The 21,561-nt window shown below is 43.8% G+C and overlaps 3 protein-coding genes across 11 annotated transcripts in view; 2 read left to right on the forward strand and 1 right to left on the reverse strand.

Annotated features, from left to right (window-relative positions):
• HGSNAT (heparan-alpha-glucosaminide N-acetyltransferase) overlaps nt 1-7,130 on the reverse strand; it is a 26,339-nt gene extending 19,209 nt beyond the window's left edge. The window contains exons 1-2 of one of the 2 annotated variants that reach the window (XM_042796422.1): nt 7,114-7,130; nt 4,893-5,027 (exon numbers count right to left, since the gene is read on the reverse strand). In XM_042796422.1, coding sequence (XP_042652356.1) covers nt 4,893-4,956 — 64 coding nt within the window. In that variant the 5' untranslated portion in view covers nt 4,957-5,027; nt 7,114-7,130. Of the gene's footprint in view, nt 1-4,892; nt 5,028-7,113 lie in introns of those variants that run through there. The other variant, XM_032997756.2, reaches the window with a different exon arrangement.
• Nucleotides 4,053-18,737, forward strand: SMIM19 (small integral membrane protein 19). 3 transcript variants are annotated; one of them, XM_042796424.1, is made up of 3 exons: nt 4,053-4,295; nt 4,427-4,551; nt 17,169-18,737. In XM_042796424.1, exons 1-3 carry the CDS (start codon nt 4,135-4,137, stop codon nt 17,225-17,227), a joined length of 345 nt encoding a protein of 114 aa, XP_042652358.1. In that variant the 5' UTR covers nt 4,053-4,134; the 3' UTR covers nt 17,228-18,737. The 3 variants fall into 3 exon arrangements, with proteins under 3 accessions (XP_042652358.1, XP_042652359.1, XP_042652357.1); XM_042796425.1 differs by having other exon boundaries at nt 4,056-4,295; nt 17,175-18,737; XM_042796423.1 differs by lacking the exon at nt 17,169-18,737 and adding an exon at nt 5,669-6,588 and having other exon boundaries at nt 4,075-4,295.
• SLC20A2 (solute carrier family 20 member 2) overlaps nt 7,206-21,561 on the forward strand; it is a 58,015-nt gene continuing 43,659 nt past the window's right edge. The window contains exons 1-2 of one of the 6 annotated variants that reach the window (XM_042796418.1): nt 7,206-7,267; nt 14,301-14,440. The gene's annotated coding sequence lies outside the window, so the exon portion shown is untranslated. Of the gene's footprint in view, nt 7,268-7,906; nt 7,996-9,608; nt 9,706-9,930; nt 10,018-14,300; nt 14,441-21,561 lie in introns of those variants that run through there. The other 5 variants (XM_042796420.1, XM_042796417.1, XM_032997751.2 and 2 more) reach the window with 5 other exon arrangements.

Genomic DNA, 21,561 nt, shown 5'->3' on the forward strand with positions numbered 1-21,561 from the left:
AATTGCTTGCTGGCTGCAGGCTTCTGGGTGGCTCAAGTCTGACGTAGCATGTTTCCCTTTGTTGTGGGTTTCAGACTACATCCTAAAAGCACTCCTGTAACACTAAATTCTGTACAGGTGAGCCCTTATGGCAACTCATCCCTATGTCCAACACCATCAGATATAAAAAGTTTGGCATGCATATCCACACCAGCTGCTATGCAGGTCTGGGTAAACGCTGAGGAAAAAAAATGGACACAACCTCTTTAACTGAACAGAGTTGGGTTTTTCATTCCCTTTTTTGAAGGATACTTTTAAAGTCTGTGTTACACTGTATTTAATGGAGAGGTAACTATTAAGTTTATCAGAACTTTAGGACACCACACAAACTTTTTGAAATCCTATCACAAGCTCTAAAACAGTATTTTCCTTTGGTGCCACATAAACAAAACATCGGATCATTATCTTTGTGAAACAGAGGCAGTGCTGTTTGCCAAATATAATTTGTGAGATATTTGGCAGAATTTGCAACTGTAAACCGATTCTATCATTATGACTGTAATGTCTTACCAACAGTCAAGAGACCCTGGGAACAAGAAAAAAGTGGTTCTCAAGTTCTTCTAGCATGATATAATGCGTATATTTGTAGAGTTCATCCAAATAAATTATATGCTAGATGGTACTTTTAAAAAAGAAAAAGGATTTTATGGTTTTATTTTAATTGAAATACTGTATACTTGAGATGACCACATGATTTCCAATAATTGTCAGTCTGTGTTCTGAAGTCTATAATCCAGTATTTATCAGGATTAAATGGTGAATATATTTACATTACAGTGATATTTATGTCTCAGCAATTTCTGATTCTGTTTAGCTCTGGGTAACTCAAAATCCATTAAAAATTATATATTTATATATAGCAACACACACAGATTTTTTTGGCCCTGATTTTCAAAAGAACAAGCTTACTGTTAGATTCCAGCATTCACATTTTGGATACGAAGTCACTGGATTTTCAAAACTGATAATATTCAGCAGCTTTCAGTCAAATTTATAGCAGTTGCTGGATGCTAAGTACTTTTGGAAAGTGAATTATTTCCTTGTAGAGGTGGAAGATCCTTTTCAGCGATTCTCTTGATAAATCTATGGGACTGAAAGTGAGTGCTTTTATCAAGCACACACTAGATTTCTTTGTGGAACAAACAAAGTTCCCACTTTTGTAAAAGTTGGGCATTTTTTTTTTTTTTAATCAAATCAGGCAGCTATGTGTTTTTCTCCCCAAGAGCTGGTTCATGTGGGGGGCTGTGTCTGACCCATAGCTGAAACTCCACAGACTTATTCACTACTGTGTAATGTTGAAAATGTAGCCGCTAAGCTTGGGTCGCCATTAGCTGCCTTTTGCCAGAATAGTTTATGCCAATGCCATATATTATTACATATTATTTGTTTGCTGCCTACATGCTTTGGTCACAGGCCAGGATCCTGGAGGTCAGATGCTATACAGGCACACCACAAAATGACAGTCCTTTCCCTACAAACAGCTTTAGAAAAGAGAAATCAATGGATGTCTTCATGCATTAACAGCATATACAAGCGCTGGTTTCTCCATCTCACCTCATCCAAGCTACAAATAAATATGCTACATAATCTACACAGACAGGTCACACCATTTATTGCGCACCTAATGACAACTGCAAGGCCTGACTTTGCTCTGACCAAATTCAACAGCAGCTTGCATTCCCATTTCTGAACGTGTTTCAGGAGCCTAAGACTGACACAAAAGCAAACAACAGTGTACCAGGAGAGGCTAACCTAGGTTTAAGAGTCAACCAGTTTTGGTATTTGAACGAGATTCCTCAAGGAAGTCACGCAGAAGGCCTACACCCCCAGAACTCCTACTGTTACAGGCCAGCAAGTGGGAGATAACCCCTTTTTATCAGGTTTGCAAGGCTGTCACACTCACTGCAGTGCCAGATGTTGTGCTTCTCAAACTAACCCTGTTCTGCTCACTACTTACCATTTGCTAACTTCAGAGGGGCATGTGGGGAAAGAAAATCTCTTTCTGCCCATCTTCCAGGTTGAGGGTAGGTGGATTATCTAAGCCTTAAATTGAGCATTTAATTAAATCAAACAAATCAAGCAAGCACCTGCTGAGTGAGGCAGAGTCTGTTCCTGTGCTCTGGAGGCTGCAGAGAAAACCGCAAGACCTGAAGTCATGCTTTGTGGGCACAGGCCTTTGTTTCCTCTGGACAGGAAGCTGGCTGCAGAGTCCTGGAGTGTTCCAGCCCCTTCCCATGTTGTCCAGAGCAGAGCTGCAGGGTTAATATAAAAAGCGCCTTCAGATACAGCTTAAACACAGCTTCTCTACATCCCATACAAGGGAGCCTGATCTCAATCGAGGCCTAGAGGTAGTAGTGAAATATACAGAGCACCCAAGTTACTTATGTTTACTCTTTCCACTTTTCTTCCACAGATGTGTAATGCTTTCTTCTCAGGCCTCTAGCAGAAAAGTTCAACATACCAAAAAAGCAAACAAAAACCCTCAACTTCATGAGAAACTGTTTAAAATCCCTGTGAAACCATGCTTAATTAACTGTCTTGTGTCATGTTGCATAAGTGATAGATGCTTTTTTTTTTTTTTTTCTCTTAGTGGTTTCCACAGTTCTGTGCATGGGTGCCATCCTGATTTAATAACCTAGAATTATGTCTAATTGCTGTTCTACTCTTTCCCACACCATGTGGGGCAAGGAACTTTTCTCATGATAACAGTGCCTTAGCTTTTTGTTTTTGTATATTAGCATTTTCACTCATATTCCTTTATGCCCTGATCTGAGGCTTTTTAAAATGAATCTGTTCCATAGCATGGACAGAAAATGACTTGGCACACCTTGCACTGAGAAAATGACTCCCCAAAGGACAGTTTCCCCAGGCTGATTGGACATTTGCAAAGCCAGTGCCATCCAAGCAAGGTGCCCAGACTCCCTCAGTTAAGGGGTCAGAGGGCTCCCTGGGCACAGGACTCATTCTGCATGTCTGACATAGGTTAGCTAAATCATGCCCTACAAATGCTTGTTTTTTCCCTATTGTCTTATAAAGGGTAAAGACAAATAACTGCAACATAAGCACATATCTCAGATATGTGTAAAGCAGAGTGAGATGAACTGTATCCATAAAGTCTACACTGTAATAATTCTAGTATCTGAAGGAAGATAAGGTAAAAGGATCTAAAGGATCTATCAGGGCCAGAGGTTGATAGAAAGAAGCAGGAGAGTATAAAGGATAGCACATCTAACCTATCAGGTAGCTCTAACATGCCACATCAGACAGTACAAAAAAAAAAAAAAAAAGGCATGTATGTGTGTTGGAACACCCTCTGCCTAATCAATCTGCATCTCATTAAGCAGCTCAGACAACTTTCTAAGTTTCTAAACCGAAGCTCTTGCTCTGCTCCACCTTTTCTGACATAATCCTAGAATTGTGCTTCTTGGCATCAGGAGCGTATAGAGCATAGGAGTACACTGTGTCGCTCCAGCATCTGAATATCCAGCAAGTCCCTTTGTAGCACAATTAAAAAAAAAAAAAAAAAAAAAAAAGGAGGCAAGGTTTTCCAGAAAGCGCTGTTTCCATTTTGACAACCTAAACTCTCAAATTTCGTTCCTGTGTGAAGAGCGAAAGCTCGTGACAAGCTGAACCTCTTTCCTCCCTCGACACCACGCACTGCGGAGCTACGGCCCACACGATCCCACCGTCACAGGGCGAGCCCCGGCCCACGCGGGTGAAGCTGCTCCCGCCTCCACGCCCGCCAGGCTCGCGGAGGTGCGGGAGGCACCCCTCGCTGGCCTCTGCCCGCCCGCACCTTTCTCCTCAGACGCGGGCACCGTAACAGCCAGACGACTTGTTCTATTTCTCCCCCCACCCCCCTCCGGCGCCTGCATCCGCTGGGGGAGAAGCCGTCCCCATCTTACGCCCTCTCCCCCCAGAGATTCGAGTGGAAGCAAAAGCGCGGGGAGGAGCGCCCCGAGCCCACCCTCCGCCCTTCCCCTCAGGGCCGCCCCGAGATGGCGGCCGGGCCTCGGCACCTCACGCCGGCCTCGGCGGCTCGCCTGACGTCACTTCCCGCCGCCACGGGGCCGCCCCTAACGGCCGCTCTCCCCCATGGCGGCGGTGGCGGCTGCCGGGGGGGCGGGCGGCGGCTCGGCGGCGCTGGGCGACAGCGGTGCCATCGACTACTCGGTACACGAGGCGTGGAACGAGGCCACCAACGTCTACCTGCTGGTGGTGCTGGCCAGCCTCGCCCTCCTCGTCTACGCGCGGCGGTGAGGGGAGGCCGCGGGTGGGGGGGGGCGGGGCGAGGGCTCCCGCCGGGAAGCGGCCGCGCCCGCCCCACGTGTAATCGCGTCGGTGGGGCCGCGCCGCGCTTCTCACCGCCTTGCGCCCCCCCCCGCAGGAACAAGAGGAGGATCATGCGCATCTTCACCTTGCCCCCGGCCGCCGCGACGCCGCCCGAGCCCAACTTCTACGACAGCATGAAGAAGATCCGCCTGCGGCAGCAGCTGGAGATGTACTCCATCGGTAAGCCCAAAGGAGAAAGGGTCCCCGGCCCCCCGGGGCCAGCGGGGTTACCGGGGAGGATTGGTGCAGGGGGTGGCCTGGTGCAGCGGGGACACCAGGGCGGAGGGGGGCCCGGGCCTGCGGCACCACGCGAGCTCGGCGGGAGCGTGGGGCTGAGGCGTGAGGGAGCGGCCGTGCGGCGCTCGGCTGGCTGCCAGAGCGAGCCGGTGTCAAAGCTAAAAAGAGCTGGGAATATCTGAGTGTTGTCAGAAGCGTGTATGGAATTGTGAAGGTCGAGAGGGCTGGGGAATCACGAGTAATTCGACTTCGTAAATTGAAAATAAATGAGAATTTTACTGAACCAACAAGTGTTGCTGCTCCCATCTCGGTGTTGAAGGTCAGGATGGGTATAGGAATGAGCCCCATGACTGTGATACTCCAGAGGGCTAATCCAGAGAAACACCCCTACTTGCTTCACATCTGCCGTACACGCATGCCTAGAGAGAAGATGGGCAAGAAGTACTTAATGAGTTGAAACCACCTTTTAAATATAAAGATTAATGTAAAGAGTCTTAAACCAGGCCATCGAATTCTATAGGAACAAAAAAGGATGTGCTTCCTACGGAGGAATGCCTGCTGGCATTTGTTGCAGGTGGTTGTTGCACACCGAACACAACTTTTTGATCTCCTTTGCCTTTTTCTAACCAGATTAATTTTGAAGTCAGTGTAGTTGTTAGCTTGTGGCTTGTATATTGTGGAGGAGATGAGTGATGTGGAGATCAGCTGTGTGACTAATGAGTTGTTCAGGTCATCTGTAAGAATTACTTCTGAAGCCATAGTCTTTAATTTTTTTTGTTGTTAATTAAAAGACCTGAATGGAGCCATAGTTCTCCACCATTAATTTATGGACATTTTGCTTTGACCCTGCTGTTCAGCCTTTTCAAGGCCATACACTAAAGGACTAGTTCCACGCAGTGACTAAAACTTGACCTTGTGTGGCTAAATGGTGAAATTACATTCTTTAATCTCAAGTCTATTTCTTGATTGTTATCATATTTATATGTGTATATATACAGATATATATACATGTATAGAATAAATGGTATAATTGGTGTTGATCAGTGTTTCTTTTTTTCAGCAAGGAAGTATGAACAGCAGCAGCAACCACCAAAACAGACTGAAAGCGTACAGCTCTCAGTGGAATGAAGCCCACAATTGTAGGAACTCAGGATATATTTCCAGTGCTGATGATGAGAGTCAGTGTGGAGCTATTTTCAATGCCTCTTAATTGATACATAGCTGAAGGCAAGAGGGAAAGGGACTCTCCTAAAAACTTTGGTCTTGGTAGCTTTTCTCTGAGCCCTGTGAAGTAAACTGAGTCCCTACTGAAACAAGCAGCGTGGAAGTACCCAACACAGGGCAGACTGGCTCAGAGAAACCTCTGAGGGTAGAGAAGTTCAGTCTGACCAATGTTTTAAATTATTCCTCTCTCTGCCGGCACCTTGGAAATCAGCTCCTACCTTCTCTGGTAACGGCACCCTAGAAAAAGCAAGGCAGTACCTATCTGCCTTGGAAACCCTTTTGTTCCATGATGACACACTGTTGGATTTACTGAACGTGTTCAGTAAATGCGAATGAAGATACCGTGGCCTTACTGCCTAGCAGAGGTGAACAGCCTTGAGAGCCCTGAGCGTTGCTGGTGGTAACGCAGGAAGGTTCTGCTCTCCGTGCTTATATGGGGGTTGCGTATGCAATACTGTGAACCTTTACCGCAGAAACTCTCGAGAACCGAGAGGTACATAGTGACTTGCATGTCCAGAAGACACTGAAAGCCAAGACTATAATGGTAATAGCAAAGGTGATTAGCTTAATTTAGTCAAATTGCTTTAAAGCATGGGATTATCTATAAAAATTTGCATAAACAAAAATCTTGGCTTATCTAGAAGAGACGTCACACCCCAGGTTACTTTCTTCTTTCTAGGTAAATCACAAAATCAATTAATTTAAAGAATTCTGCAGAAATTACTTCTTAATAAAAGCATCTAATCATGAAAACTACTTGAAGATGTATCCTGCTGTAATTCCTAACGTTATACAACTCGAGTAGGCTGAGTGCACGCTAGCAAACAGCCCAGGGATCTGGGAGCGTAACCCCAAAAAATGTTTTTTTTTTTTTTTTTGTTTTCAATTCTGTGCCAAAATATATCGAGTCTTGGAGTAGTGGTAAACAGCACTGCGGTTCCATTCAGACACGCCAAAACCTGGCTTTGTTCACAAAATCTTTTTATTAGATTGAAATCACCTGTGCGCTAACATCTACCGGGGCAGTGAGGCAGCTTCAGCGAGCTCGCCCCGTGGAAAGTGGGCTCGTTTGGGCGAGCTTTTGGCCCCCGGGCCGCTCCCTTTCGTGTAGCCGAGGAAAACAAGCGCAACAACCCGGCGGGAGGACGCTCCGCTCCCACGCCGCCCCGGAGGACAGCCCCGGGCCTGCCGGTGCTCGGCTGCGCTGCCCCGCCGCCTCCCGGTATCTCGCTTTACCCCACGTTACTGCGGTCCCGCCCCCCCCCCCGCCCCGTTCCTTACCGGCACTTAGGCGGGCACACCGACGCCTTTCCCGCCCCCCCCCCCCCCCCCCCCCGACCTCACTTCCTGCTGCCGCTTCCGCCTCCGGGGCCGCGCCGGCTGCTCCCGCCGCTGCCGCCGCCGCCGCTCGGAACCGGAGGGCGCCCGCCGGGCGGTGAGTGGGGGCGCCTCTCCCCTCGCCCCGTCCGCGCTGAAGGGAGCGGGGGGCTGGCGGGGGCGAGGAGAGGGGTCCCCGTCTTGAGGCGGGAAGGGGCCGCCCGAGTAGAAAGCGCGGGTGGGGAGGGCCGGGGGCGGGCTGCGTGCTGCCGGGCCGGGTGGGCTTACCGTCCGCCCTCCGCGGGAGGGCTCTCCGCGACCCCGCCCGTGCCCGGCTTCACCCCGCGGGCGTCGGCGGCGTTGTCGGGGCGCGGGGCTGTACCGGGAGCTCAGCCTTCGCATCCCAGCGGCCGGCAGCCCGGGAGCGGGCAGCGCGGGGCTGAGCCCGCTCCCACGGCGCACCTCCCGTACCGCTGCCCGGGGGCTGCGGGCCTCGGCAGCCGCCCGCCGCGGCTCCACGCGTTGCGATGCAGCAGCGTGTCAGAACGAGCCCTTTCTTCCCAGCGTGCTAAACCCAGCCGTCCTTCCTTCCCTCTGTAGCTGGTAGCTCCACAGTTCTCCTCCCAGCTGAGCTGGAAGCGCCGTGAAGCGCTCAGCAGTCGCGAGTGGCTTGCAGCTCCGCTTCTGTTCGTGGGCCTGAGGTAGCAGCACAAGTGTCTCGCAAACTTACTTGTTGAGACAAAACATTTGTAAGGAGAAGCAACAAAAGCAAAAGCTTTTCCAGCGCGCGCACCTTTTGCATTTGCTAGGGCGCTAGAAGAACGCTGCTTGAGCCATCAGTGAAGGGTAGGTAGTGATTTGTTTTCCTGGCTTAAGTGCAGCTATTGAAGTTCTCTCCCAGAACTGTACCCTGTTTTGTTGAGGGTTTTATATTTCAGTTTTACAGTACAGGTATGCTTTGAGACAGAAGGTGCAATCAGCTTTTGAAATCTTACCTCAGATTTCTGCAGTGATTTTTAGTCGCTAATTCACAATATCGTGTGTAGGAAAAAAAGTGCTTTCTTTAATGGGTTGTAAAAAAATCGGTGCCTAGAAGCAAAGGCAGATAGGGTAGAGGCAACAGATCTGGGTTTTTTTGTGTTCGTTCGTAGTCGTCAGGCTTGTGGGCATGCACAGGAGCGGATTCTCAAATGCTCATGGAACTTTGTTCATGCTGAATTATTAGATGTCTGGGATGGGGAAAGCTTGTGACCTTTAAAAAAATTGTGCCAAAGTTATCTTTAGTTGAGTTTATTTTTGGGAATGCTGTACAGAGGCAAGTCTTTCTAGCTTACCCAATACTGTTTAAAAAGCTGTTACGATACGTAGATTTAATGGTGTCTGATCACACAACAAATGCGAGGGAAGGCTTTCGAAGCAGTTAAAGCTTTGCATCTAAAAGGTACTGCAAAAAAAGCATGAACAAGTTGCTCTCAATAACATCTCGGGTGGTTTTGAGAATCTGACCACTCTGTTGTGTCCATGGGAGCTGCTAAACAGTCAGATCTTTGTAAATGCAGTCTTCAGATGGAGTTACAACCATAACTCTATAATCTTACATGAAAACTATAATCCGTTAAGTGGTAGAAAAGGCATCTCCTCATAACTAAATGTGGCTGGCTAAGTTTTATACTCAGTGCTGCACAGAAGATTGAAGCTTTTTGAATAGAGCTTCATAAATTCCGTGACAAGGCTCAAGAAGGTCTTAAGCATTTCTAAGCTGTGAGTGTGGCTGTGTTTGAAGCTGAAGACATTGTAAACTGCGGGCCTTGTAGTGAAAATATCTTCCCCCAGTGCCATGAGCATTTTGAGTTTCAGTCCAATGTTATAAACCCAGAGAGTATGGACTGGCATGTGCTGGCTGAGCCCAGGTGAGGACATAATCTGTAGCAGCTGCAGTGGTGCTTTAGAGCCATAAGAGTTACAGATTTCACCAACCTGGTGCTTGTGTGGTGCTAAAGTTGCTCTCAATCTCTGAAGCTGCCTGATCCATTGAGAAGACTCACAGAGGAAGCCTTTGCTGTTTCACTTGTACTGCTGATGCCAGTAGAAGCTCTGAAAATGGGGAGAAGATCCCAGTGCCTTCATCCGAGGAGGGTTTGCAGGGAAGCTTCTTCAGCCCAGTGCAAAATTATTCATTGAGAATATTCTAACCTATGATGAATCTTTCTTTAATTTGCGTTTTGCATATATGATTAAGCAGTTATTGGCCAAAAGCCCAGTGATGGCACATGGCTCTGGAATGTCTCCCTGTTGCCCGAGCCATTTATTCATGTTAGCTTACTTCCGTGAGCATAATCACTCCTTTTAAAGTCCTCCTGAACTCAGGAGTGCCTCTGCGATTGAGCAAGCTGAAATTATACACGCTGCAGAGAGAAAGGTGGGTATGTTGCAACTTAACCTCTCTTTCAGAGGAATTGACAAGATTTTGCCCTGGCCCTAATTTCTACATTAAAGAGATTGAAAATTGTCACTACGTGCCGCCTTCAACAGGGAAGAAGCACCTTGTTGGAAAAGGTATTATTAACTCTGTGATGTCTTTGACCTGTTATGCCTAAAGAGCAATAGTGTTTGGAGGAGGCTTGCTGACAAAGTGCAGTCTTCAGTTATGGTTGCCTACGCTCGGAACTGGAAGCAGTGATCAAAAGGCGTTCCCTTTCCCCTCCAAACACTTTAAGATGTTTTAATCATGGTAAGGAACCTGAGTGATGTCACCTAGTTTATTAACGTAGTCAGTGAAACAAAAAGGCAGCACTTGATCTTGTCCTTGAGACAAGGCTGCCACTGAAGAGCAGAAGGTTTCAGTGCCTCAGGCCCCTGAGAATGGAGGTAAGATCCTTTATTTTGCAGCTCTGTTTCTGATGTGGCATAAGAACAAGTTTCTTGTAGTCTAAAGCTCCATCAGAAATTGTTGTTGTCATGGTTGGCTGGCTAAGGGATAGATACAGAGTATGACCAGAGATACTGATTGCTGGCAGAACACACCAAAGCCAGCACAAATGTCTCATGAGAGACCTGACGTTGGGGAGTGGAAATTGGTGCTACTTCTTCCATAATGGAAGACAAGAGGGAGGAGAAAAAAAAAAAAAAAAAAGAACACGTCCTGTTAAGAGCAAAGGGCTCAGGATTTTTTTAGGCAGGAAAAATCCTGCCTTGATAACTTTTTTTTCCAACTCTCTGGTAAAAAAGGCTGATAAAACTTCTCAGTGCTCAGTTGTCTCTGTGAAATCTGTGTTTAGAAGGAAAAACCTAAGAACCTTTTTAAGAATGAAGGTTCTTTGCCTGATTTTTGCAAGGAATGTCTAAGCTTTGGGTGTTACTTTAATAAAAATAATTCCTGATCTTTTTATGGAATGTCTAAACTCTGGGCGTTACTTTAATAAAAATAACTTCAAACTCCAAGATTAACAGAATTGCTAAAAGGAGTTAGTTCTTAATGAGAAAAAACAATAAACTGAATTTGGAATTTCTGAACCAAGCCCTCGAAGGCAATTTGTGGCAAAACTCCAGAAAAAGAAAAAAACCCACCTAATTTTTATAAAATAGCCATATATCTTCTTTCTCAGTTATAGCTAGACACTGCCTTGAAAAGTGTTTCTCCCCTTTCAGAGGCCTAGGAATGAGATGGTTTAGGAGGACTGGGTTTAATTTTAATCTAAGAGTAAAGTGAATTACGAATCCTGAAAAGGGGCTGGTCAGTTTAGGGATTTACTGAAATCAGAGTCTGAGAAAATACCTTACATTTGCACATCTGAAGAACTTAGATCCTCAGTCTGCAAAGGAGTAGACCCTTCAATTTCTGTCAGCAAGCTGCCACTGTCAGACTTTCAGGAACTGGTTTTAGACATCTGTGATATATAAAAGGCGTGTGTGGATCTATAGCTTGCTCCTGAGAAAGACAGCGGTTCGGACAAGATTATAGAAGCACTTGACTTTTTTTGTAATGCAGTAGAATGAGTATTTTGAAAAGACTCGGCCGGCAGGAGGGCTGTATTGCTTTCCAAAATACCTTCTGGATCATCCTGAAAACATAGTTTGTATTATGCTCTTGACTGACAGCGTAGGGTGTGAAGCATAAATTCGTGAGCAGGAAAGATGTATGTTGGTTGTGCAATGGAAGACTCCATGTGATCTCGTTATTTATGGTGCTTCTCTCAGATGTCTTTCTGGGACTTGAACAGCTGCTGTGAACTTTACCAAGCACAGAGTACTCGGTATGTTTGAAGGACTCTATTTTGCTGTTGCTCAGATCATAGTGTATGCTCCAATAAGCAATATTAGAACTGACTTCTATGACACCAGTTCTAAAAACAGAGCAGAACTTAGGGAACCCTTTTACTGATTGATGAAAAGCTCAAAGGGGAAAAAAATGTAAGAATATCATCTTCCATAGCTTTGGTTGGTGGGCGTCAGGGAGTGATAGGTGAAGGCATTAAATTTCTTTATACTGTAATATGGAAGGGAGTGGACTGACAGAAGAGGAAGACTCACTTTTTCTTTTCAAAGGGAAGGTTGGAAGGGTGGAGGCAGAGGCACAGGCTTTTTCAATCTTACCTCTTTTCTTCACGACCATCTTGTTAAATGGCAGCAATTGTTTGCAGGAATGTTCCCTCACTTTGGTAAAGAGCTGTGGCTTGTCCTGCATTTTGATATGTGGCAGTGCCACATGTCAAATCTATAATCAGATAAGGCCTGGAATAATTGATGTTCTTAGCTCAAACAAATAACTGAGTTCACATGATCTGTAAGTGGCCAACGGATTTTTTCTTAGGCAAAGTATGTACTGCTTGTATTGCACATTTATTTAAAGCTAATTTTAGTGCAACGGATTGAGAATTCTAGCAGCCAAAAATACTGTTGTTGAGTCCATTAAAAGATATCCTTACCCAAACTCTATTTTTGTGACAAACAGAAAATATCGCATCTTTTTGACTTCATATTCAGTAATGACCCAACAGCAGTGAAAGCACTGCACTCGAGGCCTCCAAGATAACTTTTGCCACTGCTGATGGGAGGATTGTTCTGTATCATTACTGTCTTCTCTTTCAACCTCAGCAAATCCTGACATGCCAAAGGCAAACCACTTGATGGCTGATCAGAGGTCCTGGAGATGCTGGTATGGCATTGCTCTGAAACTTGTGGCTTGGACTGCTGTTTGAGCATTGCTTAAGAGCATTGTAGAAGTTCTCAGTTCAGTATGTTGTCTTTACACATGAGACAGAACAGGGAAGTGTTTATGGCCTCTTAGTCTTAAGATCATCACTCTGGAACAGAGTTTCTAAGACTGCTGTGTAACTATTAAACAGCATGGGGAGGCCACTGAGAAGAATGCAATGGGACAATTTAACTACCATTCTGAGACCTCTGATTTTATTGACTCTAATCAGTATATGATACTCTAGCAGAGGATAAGGTTGCATGTGGTTGTGTTACTTAACGAGCTAACAGTTGGCAAAGTGATGGCTGTTATTAGTTCTTTTAGTGCTATTTTGATCATTAAAGACCTCCATTTGTTTATGGACCATAGGCTGGGACAGGAGTTTTCTCTCGACCAGTTGGTTGCTTGAAGATCCTTCTAAAAAGGGACGAAATGGTGTCATTTTCTTTTCGGCTGAGGCAAAGAAGTGTTCTCTTGCCATAACTCTCCAGTTCCAAGCCCATAATCAAAACACTTGCGGTAGAACAGTGATGGGTATGTGGTGTTTCTCACAGATGCTAGAAAAACTCTGTCATCTCTTTGGAGGGCCATCTTCCCATGAGGTATCAGCCAAACCTACTCTTTCTCTCTTAAAGACTTTGGGATTAAGAACCTGTGGCCTGGTGTCCAAAGTTTTAACTCCAGAGGCTGGGAGAAGAAAATGCAGCCCAAATAGTTACTGAAAGCAGGACTATGTTTTGGGGAGACAAGAGGATCTAGAACCTCAAGGTGCTTTTAAGAGTTTCCTTTCTTTGTCTGCTGCTTGCATACATCATTATATTTTTTTCTTCCCCAAACTTTTATTGAATGAAAGTGTGGTTTTATGCCTTGATGCCTCTTGCAAGTGTTGTGTGAGTAGAAATGGCAGGGACTAATCACGCTGGAGCTTTAGGAAGTACTTGGCATGATAATCATGATGAATACGTCATGAGCTCATCTGTAAGCAACAACACAGTATAAAGTTATTGCACAGAGGAACCTGCCGCCCACAGGAACATCAGCCAAGAGCAAAATGGGTTTGGTTTTGCTTCATTGGACACTATTGTTCTTTATACAGTCATAGAGAAGGCAGGGGAACTCTTTGCTCAGAGGGAGAGGTTCCTGTGTGACCTTGAAAAGCCCAGCATGGTATGCTGCTTTTATAACTAAATTTAACAGCACCTTGGGGGGGAGGTTCAAAGAGCACAACACAGGGCAAAACAGTTTGCTTTATAAGGGTGGCAGCTCTGGAATGGAAGACCTCAGAAAAGTGAACTTGCAAGATCTGGAAGAGGGTAGGGCTTGGTGAAATTCTGGTGGAGCTGCCAGCTTCCAGCAGATCCCAGAAATTTAGTTTAGCAGAAACGTTGCTGGATAAAAGTTGCTAAATTGTTGCCTTAATGGTCCTCAGATTATGTTCCTGCTCTGTAACATCACAGTATGGCATGGGGGTTTATGGTGCAAGTGGGACTGGAGCCCTTGGAAGGGGAAGAGAGGTGGTTAATAGCTGTGCTAGTTCCCATAGTGCAAGAACAAAGGGATGTTTAATTGAAAATTAGTATATTTGAAGTGGCATAATTATACCACATGATATTACCGAGGCCAAAAGTTTAGTTGGATTCCAAGCAGACCTGGACATTTATATATGTAATGACAATGTCCAGAGTTGCAGTAAATAGGATTAAAAATAAATTAAGCGTATAAACCTTCATGCTAATTGATGAGGTCAGGAAGGAATTTCCCCTTTGGGTGAATTACATCATTGTTCATTACACGAGCTGTTCCACCTTCTGAAGCATCTGGTCCCGATCACAGGAGGCAGGATTCTCAAACAGATGGACCAGCAATCTGACCTGTTGTGGCAGTGCTTAGCTTACCCTGCCTGAGTAGAATCTTGTTGGAAGGGTTTGAGAAGAATACTTTTTTTTTTTTTTAGGGTTTTCTGAGGCCACCTGTACTGGAGTATATGTCTACTTTTCCATTTTCTCAATGGTGAAAGAGGACAACTGTTGACCAAGTGTCTTTAACAAATCCTGAGAAGTGCCTGCTAACACGTCAGCAGCAGCCTGCTTAAAGGTGGAAGCTGTGATGGGTGCATACATCATTGCTGAATTGCTCTGTAGATTAAAAAGTAGCTCTCTGAGCAGCTGCACTAGTGAAGATGGGAGTTTCCAGCAGCCTTGTCAGTTTTGGTGGCACTGTGATACCTTAAACATCTTCCCTTCTTTCTTTCCATTACACATCAGTACTGTTAGCATCCCTGATTTTCCCAACAACAGTGTCTGAGCAGCCTCACTGCCTTGTAGTTCTTGGGTATATTTAATCAAAGGGATGTCTTCCTGATGTTTGTGAATGAGGCGCATTGCTCAGGGATCTGCCTCAGTTATTTATTCTGCAAGCCTGTTGTAGGAATTGAGCACCTGTGAAATCTCCATTGTTTTCCATCAGATTAGTTTGAAATTGGCTTTATAATTTATGTTTCTGTGCATGTGATGGTGTGATTATGTAACTGTTGTTTCCTTGGGAAACAAGGAGAAATATCAGTCTTCCAAGCAAGTTGCTGTGGAATACTTCTTCTCGCAAAGCAGTTAGGTGCATGAACAGTTACACCAAATAATTGAGGCACATATGCCTTTAAAACATGCACTGTTTAATTTTAAGACCTTCTCCAAGGTATAAGGGGAAGGCTTCCTTGCCAAAATACTGTAATTGAGTTAACAGTCCGCGAGGTTTCTGTGTTTTGTTACTGAGCTACGAAATTCTTCTGCTGGTGTTGGCTGCTATGAAGATCAAAGTTAGAAGTACCAGCCTGCCAGTAAATTGTCTCTCCAAAAGAAAACTGAAAATTCCTCGGTTGTTTCAGGTGACAGCCAGCGTCAGATCTTTTTGACAATTATTAGTCTTTTTCTGCAGTTCTTTTTCTGCATGCAACAGTGAGCAGCCTCGATGTTTTGTAATCTGTATGGTGCATATGCTGAGTGTAGACATCTGATTAACGAGTGAGGATGTCAACAATTAATTACTTGTCTGCAGTTAATTTCTGGTGCTCAGAGAGAAAATGGAGTTATGAAGATTATAGAACAGTGAAATTGTGGTTTCTGTTTCTTGTATACAGTGCATCATCATGATAAAAGACTAAGGATCACTGTGGTATACAATAATTGGATGGTTTCTGGATGTGTTTTGGATGTCCTGCTGACAGGACATGTGTGGCTGCCTCAGCTTTTGTGCTCTGTAAGCTTTTGAAATCTGTGATAGTTGCCTCTCCTGATAGGCGGTAGCATGTTTCTCAATAGCAGGCATGATCACTGAGGCCCAGGCTTTCTGGACTATTTGCTTCCTAAGCGCTTTTGAGGGTGAGGAGTTCAGAATTGAGAGAATATGTATTTCTCTTTCACATGTAATCCCTGCACAACAAATAGATTTCTGTCCGGTTACTTAACAGCTACTGTTTCTGCAATGCTCCGGGCCTTGTCAGAAGGTTTCTCTCTGACCATCCAAGGCTTAGTTATCTTCTCTACTGCTATGTGCAGGAACCAAAGCCAAGACTTTTGTGCTCAGATGGGACTTTGTCCCTACATCTGTAATTGAGTTAACAGTGTAAGAGAGCTGAAATGACCCATCGTTTCGCTGGGAGGAGTTGGCACAGGACTATGCTGTCTTTCTGAGTGGAGTGTGCCCTGTGTATGGAGCATGCTGCTGTCAGGTGCTTTATGCAGGAGGAAGGAGGATTTCAGGTGGGAGGTGGAATTCTGAGAATTTGAGATGGTAGCTGATAAGAGGTACTAGAGGGATAGATTTTGGTGCTAATGTTTAAAGATGGCCTTAACCCTAAAAGGGAGAGATAAAATTGCTTTCGTGCTTCTTTATCACTGAGAGCTGGCTGGCAGAATGGTTTTGGTACCTGCTTATCTGCCCTGAAGGCTTAATGGCTGGGAACACTGCAAAAATAATTTCTCCTGCACCCCCTTGTTCAGCGTTCTGGCAAAATCGTGAGCTGACAAACGGTTTGGGCTGCTTGTTTGGACACAAGATGGCTGTGTCTCCATTTTGTGGATGAGTCACCCCTCCGCCTTTTTATTGTTAGGCTCTGAACAGTGCTGCTGTTGGCTTTGGGCCTGCTTGATCCCAAGTTTTAGATGGCAGAAACAGATAGGCAAGTCCCCTCTACTCCAACCCTAAACATTATGACATGGTTTTGGGGACAAAAGCATGTTGAAAATACCTTAGGCCTTTGTCATCTTGTAGTTAAACTGCTATAAAGCAGAGGAAACGTCTCCTCTGGTAAAAACACAAACATACTGTGGAAATTGCGTAGATTAAGGAGCAGTGAGGAAGGTAGAGAGGCTTACATCTTTATTCTTGATCTCAGATGTGAGCTAGAACTCTACTTACTTGAACAAATAGGTCCTAAGTAAAGATAAGTTGCATTGTTTTCAGTAGCGGATAAGTTAGTAGATGGGTCAGCGGTTTCTTTTAGTTGAGCTGGCTGCCGCAGACTAGTTCGGCAAGCTTGGCAAGCAGTGGTGCTTTGCACAGCATATAAGGCTGGCTGCTACAGGGTTTCTCCTGCTCATCATGTCAGCAACAGAGGTGCAGACTGGGAGATTTCATTGGTTACCCCAATTTTGGCACATGGTGTTTACACACCTAGTTAGGCAAAACTTTGCTTTTGTGAAAGGAACTCTTTATTTCCTAAAAGGAACTTGAGTGGAAGTTGGGATTTTATTAAAGACACAGAGGCATATTATTATTCATCTTTCCTTGCTTCATCCCTGTGATGTTTCCTGTTTTGCTTCTTGAGATACAGGTGTCATGATGAGGAGCTTCTCAGAAACAGAAGTGGATGATGAGTGGAGATGAAGAAATCATACATTTAAGAAGTTGGCTCGAGTTTCCGTTACAGGCATGGAAAGTTTCTGAGACCAAGCCATGCGAGAAGAACATGAGTAAAGAAGAGGGAGATGTAGATCCAGACTTTCTAGAAGGGATTGCAGGATTTGAGAGGACGCTGCACAAACATCATGTAGTTTGCTTGCTTATTCATTTACCTGCACCCCTGGATTGTAATACTTTGTTTGCGTAACTGTTTGGAAGTTGAAAAATCCCCTCACTTCTGTGTCTTTAATATAATCATGGCTTCAAGCTTGTTTTAGGAAAAGCAGAACATCACCATAGTTTTTATTTGTGGATTAGATAGCTGCTGTTTTGTACTTGAAATCAATTTTGAGGTGGTTTTTTTTTTTGTAGAAACATACACTGAATATAGAGATGATCAGATCATGACCATTATGAAACAGGAAATCAGTGGGCTTGCTTGCATTTAATAAACAGCCTTTGCATAAAAAGTGTGACAGGTGCATAGGGAGAAGAAAAAAAACAGATAGTGCTAGCCCTCTAATTTGAGTAACCTTATAATGTATTGTACTTACGCAGTCCTTAGATGTCAGAATCAAATATTAATCAGTTCAGTCTTTTTTATTTGACTGTTGGTCACAAAAAATATTCCAGGTAGGTAAGATTTCTTGGGGTTTTAAGTGCAGATTACTTAGTATAGAGTGAGGGAAGAGCTTTTTAAAAAGGTAGTTTTTCAAACATCTTGGCTGTTGTGTGAAGTATCCCCAAGGAAATTCTAGCCATGCAGTCCAGCAAGTTACAGTGCTGTGAACAGACTTAATTGTAGTAAGTCTCTGATAGGAGTTACTAAGACTTTGACATACATGTACTTAAAATTTTAAAATTAAATGTAATTTCCTATATTGGACAGTGTTGCTGGTAGAGGCAAAGAGCATCTTTATTTTTCTTATGAACTCTTATCTGGTGTTTTATCCTTAATAAAAGGCTATGGCTATTTTTGCATACTGACTGAATATTTGGCCTTTAAGAGTATATAATTAGATGGAAGAGTAAAAGCTGTTGTTAAAGGACTGTTTTTCTAATGAAAATAGTTTGAAATCATATAATTTTAGTTTCTTCCAAATAGATGTGATTAGTGTGTTGGAAGTAGTTTTACAGTGGATATAAAGGGAGCAGTTGAGAGACAGTGGCTGAGAATGTGTCCAGCTATTTTTGTAGCTAACAGTTATATTTTGTTAGTCTCTTTACTTAGATATTTCCATACAATTGAACAGCTAAATTACAATTGGATACAAAAACTATTTGCACTTAGTAATGTTTATATTTTAAAATAGGTTTTATTGTACTAATTGATAAGTAAATCTCAATGACTGTGAGAAAATTCTAGTCTATATTATTACTTTGATAGAAATTTGAATATGGGATAGTATTATTTGTATCATATAAAAATGTTTTCATGAATTTTTAGCTGCTGAAAGTGAAATCAATAAACTTTAGCTACTGTTGTTGACTGGAACAAGTAAATCTGCACATTTCTGTTTTCTTCATATTACCTCTGCTTCTATGTTCACCTAGTGTTTCTTCCAGCATTGCTCCTTTTCACGGTATTTGCCTTCCTTAGATCAACCCATGAGGCACTCTCGATGTGGGTTTTTGCACATTCTTGTAGAAGACTTTCTCAATGGAGAACTGTGCCTCTGAGTTTATGCAATTACTTTGTTTTCTGAATAAACCCTGGGGAATCTCAGGCAAAATAAAATCCCAGGATTAGTAGAGTAGCCAGTAGGTCAGTTCGTATTTTTTTTTTATATTTTAAATATATTTGTCAGTAACCGATGATTGTGTTCTGAAGTGGATACAGAATGGTCTTCTGCACACCTGTATTTCATGTTAGATTGGTGACACCAGTGTATTCCAGATTGAATGTACATTAGTAAGCAATATGGTCTATGTTCTGGATTACTTTGGAGGATGGAAAATACTTTTTGCTTGGTTGGGAAATTTTTAAAACTGGAAAGGATTATGATTATTTTAAAACCCTGGTACTTTGGATTTGAAAAAGACAAACTTGTAATATAGCCCAAATTAATTGTAATATGTTTAGTTATTTGTATTAAATGAAGTGATCCAAAGATGTTTATGTCTGCTGAAGTTTTAAAGAAAACAAAATACAAATTGCAGGAGATAATTGATTAAATGCTCGGAAATGGTGTTGATGGAAATATTAAGCCCATTTGGGGAGTAGTGTATTCCACCATTTCAGAGCAACTGTTTTCTTCACATCATTTTATTCATTTGATTTAATTCAATATCTGGCTAATTCAAGGCAGAGGAACTGATTGACAGTTGCAAAAATGACATAATTAATTTTCCCTTTTTAATTTATGTGTAGAAGAGATGGAAGAGGAAATTAATTCTATGACTTCTGAAGGTCTCGGTGACCAGAAACAACCAGTTGTTTATTAATTATAGATTCCTTGTTTACTTCTTTAAAAGAAAATATATTTTATGTGGTTTTTTTTTTCCTGAGTATTCAGTGTTCTTTACATGCTAATCCTCTTGCTCACTTGTTTTATGGATAACAGTGTGTTTCCTTATCAGTATGACAGAGGTAGACTGTGGTCCCTTCTAGGTCTTGCAAGAAATGTGCTCCACATGTGTTTCCATAGTTCAGATGACTCTCTTCACATGGTGTGGTTGTCATACCTGGCTGCGGTAGATGTAATTTTTTTTTTTTTTCAGGTTCTTTTCTCCTTTTTTACTTATTTTTTTTTTTCTGATACTTCAGCTGTCTAGGAATTTACACCCTGCCTTGGAGTGCTGTGGCTCTTTCCTCAGTGCTTGTGTGGAGCAGAGGTGTCTGTGTCAGCACTGTGCCATTCCCCTTGTTGGGTGGGTCATTTTTTGCAAGGGAAATGCATGGGTCTGGAGAAGTCCATGTTCAAGCTGTGATGGGCATAGCAGGATCCTGGCACGGCTAGCTCTGATTCTCACCCTTCTCCAGAAAGGCAGGGAAAAGGGAGGGTTCCTCGTGGAATTGCTTTTGCTATTCCTGACCTCTCAGTGGCATCCATGCTATCCTTCTTCCTCTGGACAACCACTGGGGTGCTGTAATGCATCACTATCATCGGCACAGTTTAGTTACAAACACCTTTGTCAGAGGATGAGGCACACTAGCCACTGGCACTGTTTGCTGGTTGCAAGTACTCAGAGAAATATCTTCTGCTGCCTTCATGACTTTCTCTTTTCTTGGTAACCTCTGTGTCGGCAAGCAGAGAAATTCCAGGTGTTTGAGCTCTTGCCACAGACAAATACGCTCATCAGTTCACTGGAGTCAACGTGTGTCCTGTTATCCTTCCCGTACCTTTAGGAAAAATCTTTGTGCTCCACCTGGATGTAGACACTGGACCGCTGAAGCACAAATGCTATCGTTACTGGGGTTTGCTCCCAGTCTTGGAAAAGCCCACATAAAACATGGAGCCATCTCTCCATGAGCAGTAACTCATGTGAGGGAGAGAGTTCTTGGTAACAAGATCCCAGACCAAGCCACTGTAATAAGCTGGTTTGTAGGTCTGCTTTTCCTATGTTTTTCAGTGCTAATTCTTGCACAGGAGAAGCTTTGGAGAGAAACGTTTTCCTTTGTTAAAGGATAAAGCCTAGCTTTTCTTGACCTGCTTCACAGGACCGCATGCCCTTCGTAAGTCCTCTTGGAGGTGTTCACTAAGCCAAGTACCTGCCTATGGGACGTTCTTTGGCATATTGCAGTGGCGATGATTTAATTCCTAGCCAATGTGACAAGTCTGTTGGCCACCTGTTTGTTTCAGCAGCATTGTCAGTGATGGTGCTGTCACTGCCTGACGGTGAAGCAGCAGGCACCTTAACTCTGCCTTGTAGGTGGAACTCAAGGCCTTTGCTTCACCATCATTCTCCTCATGTCTCCAGCATCAAAGGCTACAGAAGATAGATGTGGACCATTACATGGACTCTGAAGAACGGAGATCAGCAGCTGTTGGACTCTGGGGCAGGGGTGGAATAGATTTATTAGTTGGTTGGTGCCATTCTTTGCACGTCTCCAGACAGTATAGGGCACAATCGTCAGCCTCCTGGTGTAATATTTGGCTCCTATTCCTCTGAAATGAAGCCAAGGCCACAGCTTTCATATCTGTTTCCACCTTTATAGCTTTATTACTGCAATGCTCATAGGAAAAAAAAAAAAAAAAAGCAGAATTTTCATTGCCACAATGTATTCTCACCTACTTCCACTTACTTCCATAGCCCCAGCCAGCACCTCTGAGTGTCATTGTCTCTCCTCTCTTTGGTTACACCCGTGGTCCTTTCCT

The sequence above is a fragment of the Tyto alba genome, unplaced genomic scaffold (genome assembly GCF_018691265.1).
Source record: "Tyto alba isolate M040663 unplaced genomic scaffold, T.alba_DEE_v4.0 Super-Scaffold_23, whole genome shotgun sequence".
Lineage (NCBI taxonomy): Eukaryota > Metazoa > Chordata > Aves > Strigiformes > Tytonidae > Tyto > Tyto alba.